General features: G+C 51.3%; 1 protein-coding gene across 1 annotated transcript in view; it reads right to left on the minus strand.

Annotated features, from left to right (window-relative positions):
- The window catches only part of DDX55 (DEAD-box helicase 55), a 20451-nt gene that overhangs the window by 5877 nt on the left and 1684 nt on the right, over positions 1-12890 (minus strand). Inside the window, 11 exon segments of the mRNA XM_006149231.3 lie at positions 541-709; positions 1094-1208; positions 2461-2553; positions 3574-3705; positions 4710-4792; positions 5809-5998; positions 6780-6929; positions 8131-8193; positions 8283-8374; positions 10326-10412; positions 10501-10551. Coding sequence (XP_006149293.1) covers positions 541-709; positions 1094-1208; positions 2461-2553; positions 3574-3705; positions 4710-4792; positions 5809-5998; positions 6780-6929; positions 8131-8193; positions 8283-8374; positions 10326-10412; positions 10501-10551 — 1225 coding nt within the window.

The raw sequence follows: 12890 nt of genomic DNA on the forward strand, positions 1-12890 counted from the left end.
TTCGGCCCCCACAGGCGGTGGCCACACCACTGTCTTCTCTGCTTCTCAGTCCTCAGGCCTGGTGCACACACCCTGCGTTTCTCAAGCTGTAGCCCAGGACTCAAACTGCACAGTCAGCCATGGGGGATCCAGCGGCATTAACCACCACGCCATGGGCTGACTTTTTTTTTTTTTCATGACACAGTCTCACTGTCACATTCCTCCTGCTATAGCCTCCCATGTACCTGAGACCACGGGCCACTGTGCCATGCCTAGCCTTAAGGTGGGCCAGGAGCCCTGGGCCTCACACGTGGCCGCAGCCTATCAAGCAGCAGCGACAACCAGTATACACTACCGTGTGGGGCTGGCCTATGCTTTCCTTTTTTTTATGTAGAATTTTTTTTCCCCATGAAACGAAATTTAGGGCAGTGGGAAATAATTTTAATCAAAGAATTGTACATTTTCTTCCCACATTACTACACTTTTCTGAGACAAAGCAATTTTATACTTGTAAGACCATCAGCTGGTTCAGACAGTATGTGAAGACAAAGTCTCCCTTACCCTTTAATCGGAAAATGAGGCTGCACTCATGCTTTGCATACGCCTGGACGAATGACACGAAAGCTCGCATGCCCTTTTCAAACACAGCTCTGTCAGTCAGGGCCATGGACTTGAGCTTGGGCAGGAGGTCGACTGTGTGTTTCTGGAGTTTCATCTCCTGGAGGGGACACTGTACAGAGACCAACACTCTCACCCTCTGGCCAACGCTGCCTCATTCCCAAGGCTCCTGCATCACAGCCAGTGCCAATACAACCAAAGGCAAAACAATTCACTTTCCACTTAGGTCGGAGGCCTAAAGCCCAAATCCCAGAGTATTATATTTTACGTGGTCCAGTCCGTATTTTAAATTTTGAAAAGAAAGTTTTGAGATCAGATTTCACACGGTGACCTGACCTGATAGCACTGGGCCCCCCCTCTGCACTAGCGACTCTGCCTCAGTGTCGGTGTCCACACCGACGTCAGCAGCCCAGCCCTGGGAGTCTGCGACTCATCTAAGGTTCTGACCACAGCTACCCGTCACTGCTGTTCTACCCGGAGAGAGAAGGCCGCTTACTTTCTGGTTAATTGCGAGGAAACTGACGTATGACTCTTCCATGGGCAGGAGGAACACCAGAGCGCTGCCTCCATGGCCGATGCGGGCAGTGCGGCCGCAGCGATGCACGAAGGCACTGAGGACACAGGGTGATGGTGAGCAAAGTACAGGCTCCAAGATGCCAAGGCACAGAGCATCCGTAGACTCTGCAACTCGGCCCAACTCAGCCCTTACCAGTGAGAAGACCTGGCAATTCTGCTACCGTTGCGCAGCAATGCTACTGTGAGACATTTAATGTGAATTCCAAGAAAAAGTTTTCTAATTGCCAGAGGGCACATGTGCTCACCAGAGGTAGGGAGAAAGCACCCCCCCAGTGGGGCGTGGCCAAGCCCACAACACCTTCTTTATCCTATCAGGATTTGGTGCACACACAAGCACCTGCCTGGCATGTTTTTAAAGCCACTGGGATTCGAACTGTGTAGCTAGCCATGTGGGATCTGGCCCCCCTAACCACTATACCACAGGGCCAGCCTCAAACTTTTTAAACTTAACATCTTTATCGTACAGGTCAGACAAGGTCCCAGTACAAAATTTAGGAAACAAAACTATGAGTCATCTTCAGAAAGGTCATAGAAAATGCTTATTATGGAGACCAGCAGTTGGCGTAATGGCTGTTGCTGGACTCCCATGTAGCCGACCGTGGTCTGAGGCCCACACCCGGTGGCTTAACCTCACACCGGGTGCGTGTGCATGCATGCCCAAGATCCTGAGAGGATAGAGAAGGGATTGTGGCGTGGCCATCCTCCCTGGGGGGTGACTTCTAGCTTTCTGTCTGTCTGTCTCTGCGAGCCCACACGCCCTAGAGCGAAAACCTCTCAAAAAAAAGAGAGGAAAGGATTATTATGAAGAATTATGCATGGATATCAAACTTTCCCTGTACCAGTAAACTCACACTTAAACTCCATTTTTCAAAAAAGAAAATTTAAGTCCTTTATCAAAAAGAATAAAATAAAAATGACCTGTAATAGTGGAAGTAACTACTGTCATCACGTGGCGTTTATATTTATAGGCATTTTCCTATGTTTTCTATATTTCTAAATGTTTCTGAACATTGGGGAAAGTAACTGCTGTTTTGTACGTAGTGTTACGTATTTTCTCACTTAAACATCCTATCCTGAGGGTCTCGGCAAGGACTTGGGGTATTTGAAAATGGCTTTAACTGCTGCGGTACACCCTGATATATCACTGCTGACACAGCGAAGGTCAGTCACCCCCCTGCCAACCTTAGCTACGTAAAGCAATATTCTGATGAATGTCACTACCTGTCTCTCTTCCTCAGGACACAACAGATTTCTAGACAGAGAGGCTGACGGTCAATCACACAGTACCTGGCGCTGCTGGGAGGGTCGTACTGCAGCACCCAGTTCACTTCAGGAATATCGATTCCTCGGGCCATCACATCGGTGCACACTAAAATCCCGCTAGAAAGGAGAAAACAGGATCCTCAGGAAGGAGGTTGCCGTCTTTTTCACCATCACAGTTACGGACCCCGGCCATGACACTGTCTGCGGTCACAGAGGAGCTTCTCATAGGAGCCAACACCTAGTAACGGTAATACTTTGATTCCTTTCTTCTGCTTACGAATGTACAAGACTGTACTAATTCCCAGTGAAAATGGGGTTGGGGGAAGACAGTGAAAGAATTTTTTAAATTAATATTTGAAAAACACAACTGCAGCTGTCTAATCCTTGGCAGACATTGGAGAGAACTGTGCTCTTCGTTCCATGACTGAAGTACAACACTGGGTGTTTGGACGTGGCTGCTCCACGGTTTAGAAAACAGGGGACACACAAACAGAATCAATCTATGGCCATGGAGCAGGGATGGCCTCCCTGTGTACGGGCACCTGACGACCCTTCCACCCACCGGGCGCAGGGAGTACTCTTTTCTGCTCCGTGCATCCGACTGACTGAAGCAATCAAACCCTGCCCCTAGGGGGCAGCATGCGGCATGGTGGTTAAGGGCATTGTCTCCCACATGGCCAACTGCGATTCGAGTCCCGAACCTGGCAGCTTACTTTCTCACTTTCCTCTCTCTCACTCATCCCCTCTCTGGTCAAATTAAAAATAAATAAATAAATAAAGTTAAAAAAATAATTATTAAAAAAAGAAAAAAAGAAAAACCCTCCCCTAGTCTGGGCACAGGGAAATCCCGAGTGAGCACCGTGCCAGCTTCCTGTCTCCCCCAGCCAGCAGGAAAGTCTGTAATTAAGGACGGGGCGCAGCCGAGTGTGAAGGGGCAAGAAGAGAGGTGTGGGGGTGGAGAGCTCTCACACAGAATATGTTTGTACACACGAGTGTGCAACCGGGTAGAGAAGGAAATGGTTCAAGTAAAGAAACACACATGCTCGGGTCTACAGGCAAAGGGGGAACCGATGAGCTTGGGGACCTGCAACAGCGAAGGGGGCCAGAGAGCCGCTGTCTCCTACAGGGCCAACGCACCTCTGCAACTTGCGGAAGTCCATGAAGATCTTGTTGCGCTTGTCCTTCATCTTCCCGTGAATGCACATGGTCGTCACACCCTTCACCAGGGCCTCCAGGGCCTTGCCATAGTACTCCACGCAGGCGCAGGTGCTGCCGGTGGGGACACGGGCTTAGGGACGTTGGCCCTGGTCCTTTACAACTGTGGGGAAGGTGGCAGCGAGCGAAGCCCGGGAGAATGGAGGGCGACAGCTACAAGTGTCACCCAGAACTCTCACTGCGAAACCCTCAGCCAAAAGGGGGCCAGTCTCTTAACAAATGCCTTAACCATGAGTTAGAATGCCGTGGTTGTAGTCCCACTATCTGACGGCATTCGAGCCAAGGGAACGCGCTGGCCCCAGGGAAGGAATTAAACCGATGAAGTCATTCGGAACAAAAACAAGGGCCTGGGCCTGCCGCCGTGGTGCAGCGACAACGCGCTGCTGCAGCTGGGCCAACACAGCTGCCTACGGAGGAGAGGGAAACTCAGACCGACCGCACACATGTTCCCACCCGCCTGCAGACCCAGGACGAAACCCCACGGCGGGAGGCGGGGGCCCCTCCCAGCCCTCCTTCCTCCCCCGCCTCCACCGCGGCAGCTGGGAGCACCACACACTCGTGGCCCTGCCTCGCACGAGGTGTGGGGCCGCCTCGGGGCCACTTTGGGCCCAGAGCTGGATTCGCGGCACAGTCAGTCAGGACAGAGGGCTCTGACGAAGCGTTTTGCTTCTTTGACTGAAAGGGACGGAGCTGGCTAATACTTCCCAGCACTTCCTGGCCCCCTTTCCTCCTCTGTGTGCCTTCAGTGCGACAGGACGGGGCGTCGTGGCTGTCATCTGGAAACCGAGATGACATACAGGAGGGAAAGGCCACGACAGTCATAGAAAACACCTTTCCTATCACGAGGAGACGCTGAACCGATGTCAGACACTGCCGGACTTTGACTTCTTTTTAAAGGAGGAAAACAGACCCCTTGTGTGAGCCATGAAGTCAGACTTTCGGTTGTCTGCAGCTGAAAACATTGAAAGAGCCATCCTAGGTGGAATTCAAAACTCGAGGGCCACGGTCTGGGTGTGGCCAAATCTCTAAAACCCCAAGTCGGAGTCCAGAAGAATTACCTGAAGAAGACCAGGTGTTTCTCCTGCTTATGATTTCGAAGAAAATGTACCAGCTGATTAAATTTCTCGTCGGCCTTACATACCTACAACACAGTAAGGAAAACTAGTAAGATAAAAACGTATTTTTAGGAACAGCTATTTTTAGTTTCAGCCTTAGATTTTTATGGAATCTAATTTCTTCTAGACATAGGACAGACTAAGTCGGGACAACCATCAGTCGAACTGGCTTGGGGTAAAGGGCAATGCCTACTGCCGACTGCCAACAGCTGCGGACTGCCGACACCTGCCTCAGTGGGACATGGTTCACCTGACATGATCGTCTAACGCGACAGTTCCCAAGCCCGATACACAGACAGGTACCATGCCAGCTGTAACACCCGCCCCAGGGCGGTGTTAAAATGTACATTCTTGGGCTGAGCATACAGATTCTGATCCCACAGATCTAGGACTGGACCCAAGAACGCCTATACTTCGAAGTTTCCCAGGAGGCGGCACGGAGGTTAAGGTGGCTGGATCCCACGTGGCTGACTGCGTGTCTGAGTTCCAGACCTGGCAGCTTGAAAACCACCTCTGTCTCTCTCTGGTGAGCACAGGAGCCCTATGGAAAAGCTGGGGGAAAATGTGGTCCTTGTGGGTGGGAAAGTCAGAGACACTGTCCTTGAGGACTGGTTAAAACACGTGTATGCCCCGTGCCTCACTCACTCATTCGGCAAGTGCAGCCCCCGCCAGACTGCTGCCCTGGCTCTGCCCCCAGCTGTACCTCAGTGTGCCATGAGGTCTCGTCTCGTAGTTGCTCCCCTAAGCGATGGCATGCAAGTCCCTAAGGCACTCAGCATTTTGTCCCCCAAGTTTTGCTATGGGGCACATGCATTTACCAGAGACACAGAGAGAAAGTGAAAAATCAGCCTAGGAGGAACGACCTCTTCACAATCCCCTCTTCCCCACTCTCCTCTCAGAACTCTGGGCACACATGCACAGCCTGTTTTTCCACACTCGGCCACGTGGGACCTAGCACCTTACCCTCCACACACTGGCTGGCCCACACCGGACATTCCTACAGAACCACAGGACGGAGCCAGCGGAACAGCCAGGCGCTCACCATGTAGAAGTTCTCCAGGCGGGAGGGGGTCTTCTGGGTGCTGCTGGCTGCCACGCCCTTCTCCTTCACTGAGATCCGGACAGGGTTCCGGAGGCCTGCTCTCACCAAGTTCTCCACTTCCTGTGTCTGTGTGGCGGAGAAAAGGCCCGTCCTCCTCTGCTTTGGCAAGAACTCCAGTATGGTGTTGATGCTGAATAAAGAAAGCTCACAGGTAACCCTCCGCCAGCCCGCACACGGTGTCACGGTACTCGACAGGCACCGAGAAAGGGCGGAAAGAAGCCATCCAGATGTCTACAGCAGGGATCACTGGGGGTGAGGGACGGGCTGCTTCTGTGTCCTGTTTATAGTTTATGCACCTTTACAATGGGGGCAGCTAAAGGAACAGTGAATTAACGCAAAGCTTTTTAGAATAAAAACCACTGAACTGGACACTTTAAATGAGGGAATGACATGATATGTGAATATATCCCAACAAGGCTGTTTACTAAAAAGCAACCACCGCCACTGAAAACGAACCCAAAGAAACCATGAAGGAAAATGCACTTTAAGAAGAATAAAGAGGGGACCAGCAGGTGGCGTGGTGGTTAAGGTGCTGGACCCTCCCACATGACCACCCATGATTTGAGTCCCAGACCTAGTGGCTTATTTTCTCACTTTCCCTCTCTCTCTCTATGTCTCTGTCTGGTCAAATTGAAATAAATGAATGAATAAATCGAATTTTTAAAAGAAGAAGAAGAAAGATAGAACAGGAATTAAAACTGCGTGGTGGAGGGTGCAGGCTCCAACTACTCAGTGACCTGAAATTCAGACGTGGTTATAGAAACACTGAGTCATGATGTGATGAAGGGATCCTGAAATCTGGACGTGGTTATAGAAACACCGAGTCATGACACGAAGAAGGAATACTGTCTGCTTTCCTTCCCTACTGGAATGGGCCTCCCGCACAAAGCCCGTGAAGTCCGAGCCAGTACCTTGCCTCAAAGCCCATGTCCAGAAGTCTGTCAGCTTCGTCCAGCACCAGGACTTCCAGGGACCTCATGCAGCTGGCCAAGTCCACACCCTCAGCCTTCCTACGGAACATGTCCTCCAAGCGGCCTGGAGTCGCCACGATGATGTTCCCGCTATGGGAAGGAAATGAACACTTACAGCACTCTGGATTCAGCTCTCCAAAGAACTTTTTCCCCCTCCTCTCTCATAAGCAAGGAAACAAACAAAATCCCACCAAGTTTCAAATTCCTCCCAAGCCCTAGTGAAGACAAAGATGACCACAGGAATAAGACAGAGCGGCATGGAAGGAAGAGCCAGGGCAGCAGAGGCAGGCCTGGTCCTGGCTAAGGCCTGGGGCAGGGCAGTCATCCACCTGTTGCCTGCTACGACTTTCACACTGCACCAGTCGCTGAGTAAATGCCAGAGGCCGTATGGCCCACAAAATACAGGGCCTGAAATAGCCACCATCTGGTCCTTCACAGAAAAAGGCAGCCAACCCCTCACCACTGCGCAAGACCTTAGGTTCCGGGGCGCCCGTCTGTAGGATGAGCATGTTGGTCGAATCGTATGCAGAATGTCACATAGTGGCAGATGGAGGGCCAGGCGTGGCCCACACAGACCGGCTGACATGCAGGGTGGTTTTGGGAACTGGGTTACAAGCCAATGGTTTAAAAATCAGGAGATGACACACACACATCTGGAATTCCACCTTCTTTTTTAAAAATGCACAACCTGAGGCCAGCAGGTGGCATAGCAGTTATGTCACTGGACTCCCACAGAGTCGATCACAGTTCGAGTCCCGGACCCGGTGGTTTAAAACTCGTGGTTTAAAACTCACGTCGGGTGCATGTATGTGTGTGCCCACCCAAGATCCTGGGAGGAAAATGGAGGAGAAGGGATTGCAGCGTGGCCATTCCCCCTGGGGAATGATTTCTCACTTTCCGTCTCACTGGCTCTGTCTCTGTCTCTGTCTCTCTGTCAAGTGTGCACGCCTTAAGGCAAAAACCTCTTAAAACAAACAAACAAACAAACAAAAAGCACGACCTGGCAATACTGAGCCTGGAGTCCTGCCAGGTACCTACTAGTGAGAGAAGAGTACTGAGCAAAACCCAGCCTGCTCCTCAATCCTCCCCAGTCCCCCAGCTCATTCACATCGCCCTGCCGGCCCCAGCAGGAACCCACATTCATGAAAAGCCTTCTGGGAAGGAGCCGGCACAGCGAACTAGGAGGCTGCGCAGAGAGAACGTCTCTTTGGTGAGGTACTGCTCAGGTCCTACTCTGGGTCTGCTCGGGCTCAGTGCCAGGAGTGGGCACAGCAAGAAGGGGCACACTCACCCCTGCTGCTTAAACTTCTCCACATCTTCTCCAGGGTTCCGGCCTCCAATCCACAGGATCTGGCTAAAATGAGGAGACCGATGTCTAAGCCAGGGGGGCAAAACCGCAGGGGGGCAAAACCACAGCCAGCAGGGCCACTGCACCCCACAAACCTGAGCTGCGGGAAGTGCTTGGTGAAATGCGACAGGACCTCGTCTATCTGGATGGCCAGCTCTCGGGTGGGAGTGATGACTACGGCTCCGACCTGCCCACAGGGAGGCAAAGGACAGGTGAGCAGAGTGAGGGGGCAGCCCGCACCTCGGCTCACAGGACAGGCCCAGAGAAACAGCGCCTCGGGGCGTTCTGAGCAGCACCCCACAGCACACAGCACTCAGCCGACCCTGGAGCAGCTCAGGTGTGACCTGCTCAGGCCCACTCACAGATTCTGGTCAACAGAAACGTAAGAAAATGTTTTGAAGACTTGTAACAATTTTAAAAACGTCACAGTCGAGAGAGATGTAAATAAACATAAAGATGCAGCTTTAAACTACAGCTGCGTAAGGACCAGCAACTTAGCACAGTGGTTAAAGTACTACACAGGGGAGCCAAATCTCATGTGACTGACCAGGGTTCAAGTCTCCCAGGGGCTGGAAAAACTCATTAGTCACGTGCACATGTGCCCAGGATCCTGCAGATCCTGAGAACTGTAGGAAAAAGGGCCGCAGAGCGCCAAGCCCCACTGGGGGTGCTCTCTTTCTCTCTAACCTTCCCCCATCTCACTCACGTACATGTACATGTCCCCTGGCATAAAAAATAAACAGGTGGGACCAGCAGGTGGCGAAATGGCTATGTCGCTGGACTCGCATGTAGTCGACCGCGGTTTGAGTCCCAGACCTGGTAGCTTAAACTCATGCCAGGCACGCATGCGTGCATGCCCAAGATCCCAAGAGGAGAATGAAGGAGAAGGGATTGCAGCGTGGCCATCCCTCGTGGTAAGTGATTTCTCACTTTCTGTCTATCTTTCTGGCAAGCGCACATGCCCTATAGCAAAAACTTCTCCAAAATAAACAAACAAACAAACAAATAATAAACAAGCAAGGGCCAGCAAGTGGTGTGGTGGCTAAGGTACTGGACTCCCATATGACCAACTATGGTTCGAGTCCCAGACCTGGTGGCTTGCTTTCTCACTTTCCCTCCCTCTCTCTCTCTCTCTCTGTCTCTCTCTGGTGAGCACACATGCTCTATAGCAAATTTAAAAATAAAAAATAAAATTCCAAAAAAAAAAAGTAAAAAAGGTCACCCCAGGTAACTCTCTTTTTTTTTTTGAGAGATTTTCACTGCAGGGCGCGTGCGCTCGCCAGACAGACAGAGAGAGACATAGAGACAGAAAGCGAGAAATCACCCCCCAGGGGGGATGGTCACACCGCAATCCCTTCTCCTCCATTCTCCTCTCGGGATCTTGGGCACGCACGCACACGCACCCGGCGTGAGTTTTAAGCCACCGGGTCCGGGACACGAACCGCGGTCGACTACGTAGGAGTCCAGCGACATAGCCATTACGCTAACTGCTGGTTCCCAACCCCAGGTAACTCTCATATTTAAAAAAATCATAACTGTAGTGACCGGCAAGTGGCAAGGTACTTAAGTGCACTGGACTCCCACGTGGCCAACCAGGATTTGAGTTCCAGACCTGGCAACTTACTAACACTGAAATAACACCGTAAAATTTCGGTAATGATTTACTCATTAAGGTATAGGCCAGGCTATCATAAAGCACTCTTACTGCTGCTTCTTCATTACCAATGCATCAGTTATACCCGGCAATACGCAGGAATTCCTTTTTCACATTCTGTTTTCACTTTCAATGTCTAGTATTAGTGGCACCTACCTGTGGTTTGTGTAAGGCACTATTACACAACAGTAATAGTGTGTAACCATTCATCTTGTAAACGAGGAACCTAAACTTACGATATCAATAAATGTATCTTCTCCTCATTATACCGCACTCCCTTCTCGATTCTCCTCTCAGGATTCTGGCATGCACACACACATGCCCAGTGTGTTTTTCAAGCCACTGGGTCTGGGACTGGAACTGCTGAGTCAGCCATGTGGGATCCAGCCGCCTTACCACGCCACCAGCTGACCCCTTGATCAGCTTCTTCTAGTCTAAATGCTCCAGTGACTAGGTGAAAACAGATCATTCAAGCTATCCTCACCTGGTTCTTTTTTAACTTCTCTTCCCTTTTCAGAAGAATTTCCAGGATGGGGATGACAAAAGCCAGTGTTTTGCCACTGCCTGTGACCTGCGGGAGGAGAAGGCTTTAGCATGCTTTTCCTCACGTCCATCTGAAGGAAGACGCGAGACAAGCTGTGTTTACACGAGGTACTCACCGCTTCTGCAGCCACGTCTTTGTTCCTCATGAACAGGGGGATGGTTGCGGACTAGAGAGAGAGAGAGAGAGAGAGAGAGAGCAAGGCACCGGTTAGAGAATGCTGGGAACTCACAGGCAAGACCAAAGCCCTAGGAACACACAGGAGCTCAGGTCGTAGCAGATCCTCTGTGTGAGGGGATGCCGAGACTGAGGCACCGCAGACGGATACTCCAACAAGCCAACGGTGTCCACACAGATGTGGTGCAGGGGCACACGAGTCCTCAACTACAGTCCTGCCTCTCTGGACCAGGAAGAAGTTAAAGACACTGCATTCTCAGTTTGTTTGTTTGTTATAAATCTGTTTATTTATTTGTCATGAGAAAAGCAAGTCCCCTCAGAAGGGTCTCAGGCAGTGATCCACCCCTCAGCCTGCCCAGCCAGCCAGGATAACAGGCCTGAGTACACGCCCAGCACACGTGGTCAACCAGGAACTGTGTCCACGGGCTCCAGCATCACGAGCAGTGCTCCTGCTCCGCTGCCAAGGCCGGCTGCCACCCTGAGTTTCATTCTCTATTCACGACAGAGTGGAGAACCCTGCACTGCTGTCCAGTTCACAGAATACAAACCACGTAAGTGACTATAAATTTTCTGGTGGTGGGACCAGCAGTTGGCGCAATGGCTATGTCGCTGGACTTCCATGTAGCCGACGGCAGTTCGAGTCCCGGACCCGGTGGCTTGAACTTACGCCGGGCGCATATGCATACGTGCCCAAGATCCCAAGAGGAGAATGGAGGAGAAGGGATTGTGGCGTGGCCATCCCCCCAGGGAGTGACTTCTCACTTTCTGTCTCTGTCTTTCTGGCGAGCGCATGCACCCTATAGCAAAAACCTCTCATTAAGAAGAGTAACAAGATCCAGTCTTGGTGGTACAGCTATGAGCTGCATGCTGGAAGTCATATCGCTAGCTGTGGCATTTGGACCCCACTCAACCTGGAGCACACAGGGTGTGTGGGGGTGCCCAAGAGCCTAAGGAGCTGAAGGGCTAAGCAAAGGCAGCCACATGATCAGACCCTGTCCAGAAAACCTGTCTCCCTCTTTTAAGTGTGTACATCCTATTTTTAAAAAAATACTTAAAAAAAGAACCAGATGAAATATATTTTAATAATGTATTTTATTCAACCAATCTATCCAAAATATTATCACTTCAACTTAATTTAAACGGTATTTAAAAATTGGGCCAGCAGGTGGCATGGGGGTTAAAGCACTGAATTCCCACATGGCCAGTTTCATGGTTTGAGTCATGGATCCAGTGGCTTGGGAATCACGTGGGGGCACATGTAAGTGCGTGCCCAAAATCCCAAGAGGAGAGTGGAAGAGAAAAGACTGTGGCAGGGCCATCTCCTCTGTGGGTGTGTGGGGGGTGATTTCTCATTTTCCTTTGCTATTTCTTCCAGTGAGGGCACGTATCCTATAGCAAAAGGTATAAAAATAATAAATACATTTATGAGGGTCAGTTTTGTGGCCTGGTGGTTGAAGCTCCCATATCCCAAGTGGCCAAACAGGTAGTTCAAGTCCCAGACCCAGTGGCTTAAGAAACACATTGGGAGCATGTGCACGCATCCCCCAAATAAGGGGAAATGAAGAGGGACTGTGGTGTGACCATCCCCATGGAAGGTGCTTCCTCCTCTCCCTCTCTGTTTCTCTGGTGAGCACACATGCACTGTAGCAAAAAATAAAAATAAAAAAAGTAATAAGCTATTGAATATTTTTCCTTCCTTTTTCTGACGGAGTCTTCAGAATCTAACGTGTTATTTTACACTTACAGGTACACACCTCGCTGCGACCACCATGTCTCAGGTGCTCAGGGTCCAGCGATTAAAAATCGCCCGACGGACCACAGCCGCGATGAACCGGACAGCACAGCGCTCCCCGGCAGGGTACGCAGCCCTCCCCGCCTCCTCCCCATCCTTCCGGGGATCTCACGGATGTCTCACACTCAACGTTTTAAACAGAACTCTCAGAATTTTCCCTCTGAAACCTGCAGCCCCTCCAAGCCTACCTCATCCCGCACCTGGTTTCTGGGAACCCAAACCTGAGTCCAGCCCTCAGTGACCCACAGCTACGGGGCTGGGACTTCGCCACACCCGCTGCGCCCGCCGTCACCTCTCATCTGTCAGTGGCCTCCCAGCTGACCTCTGCTGCTTCTCAGACCTCCGAAGTTCGTGCTCTACGCAGCGACCACACGGCCTGCTTCCATGGCTTCCCGCACGTTCCGAATCAAACCCCAGTTCCTCGAAGACGTGCGCGAGCAGCTCTGCTTTGCTCAACTCCGGACGCTCGGCGCGGAAGGCCGCCGTTCTGCGGGGAGCTCACGTCCTGCCAGGCCCAGGGCCCCTGCAGCGGCCTCCGC

This window comes from Tupaia chinensis, unplaced genomic scaffold (genome assembly GCF_000334495.1).
Source record: "Tupaia chinensis unplaced genomic scaffold, TupChi_1.0 Scaffold000258_1, whole genome shotgun sequence".
Taxonomy (NCBI): domain Eukaryota; kingdom Metazoa; phylum Chordata; class Mammalia; order Scandentia; family Tupaiidae; genus Tupaia; species Tupaia belangeri.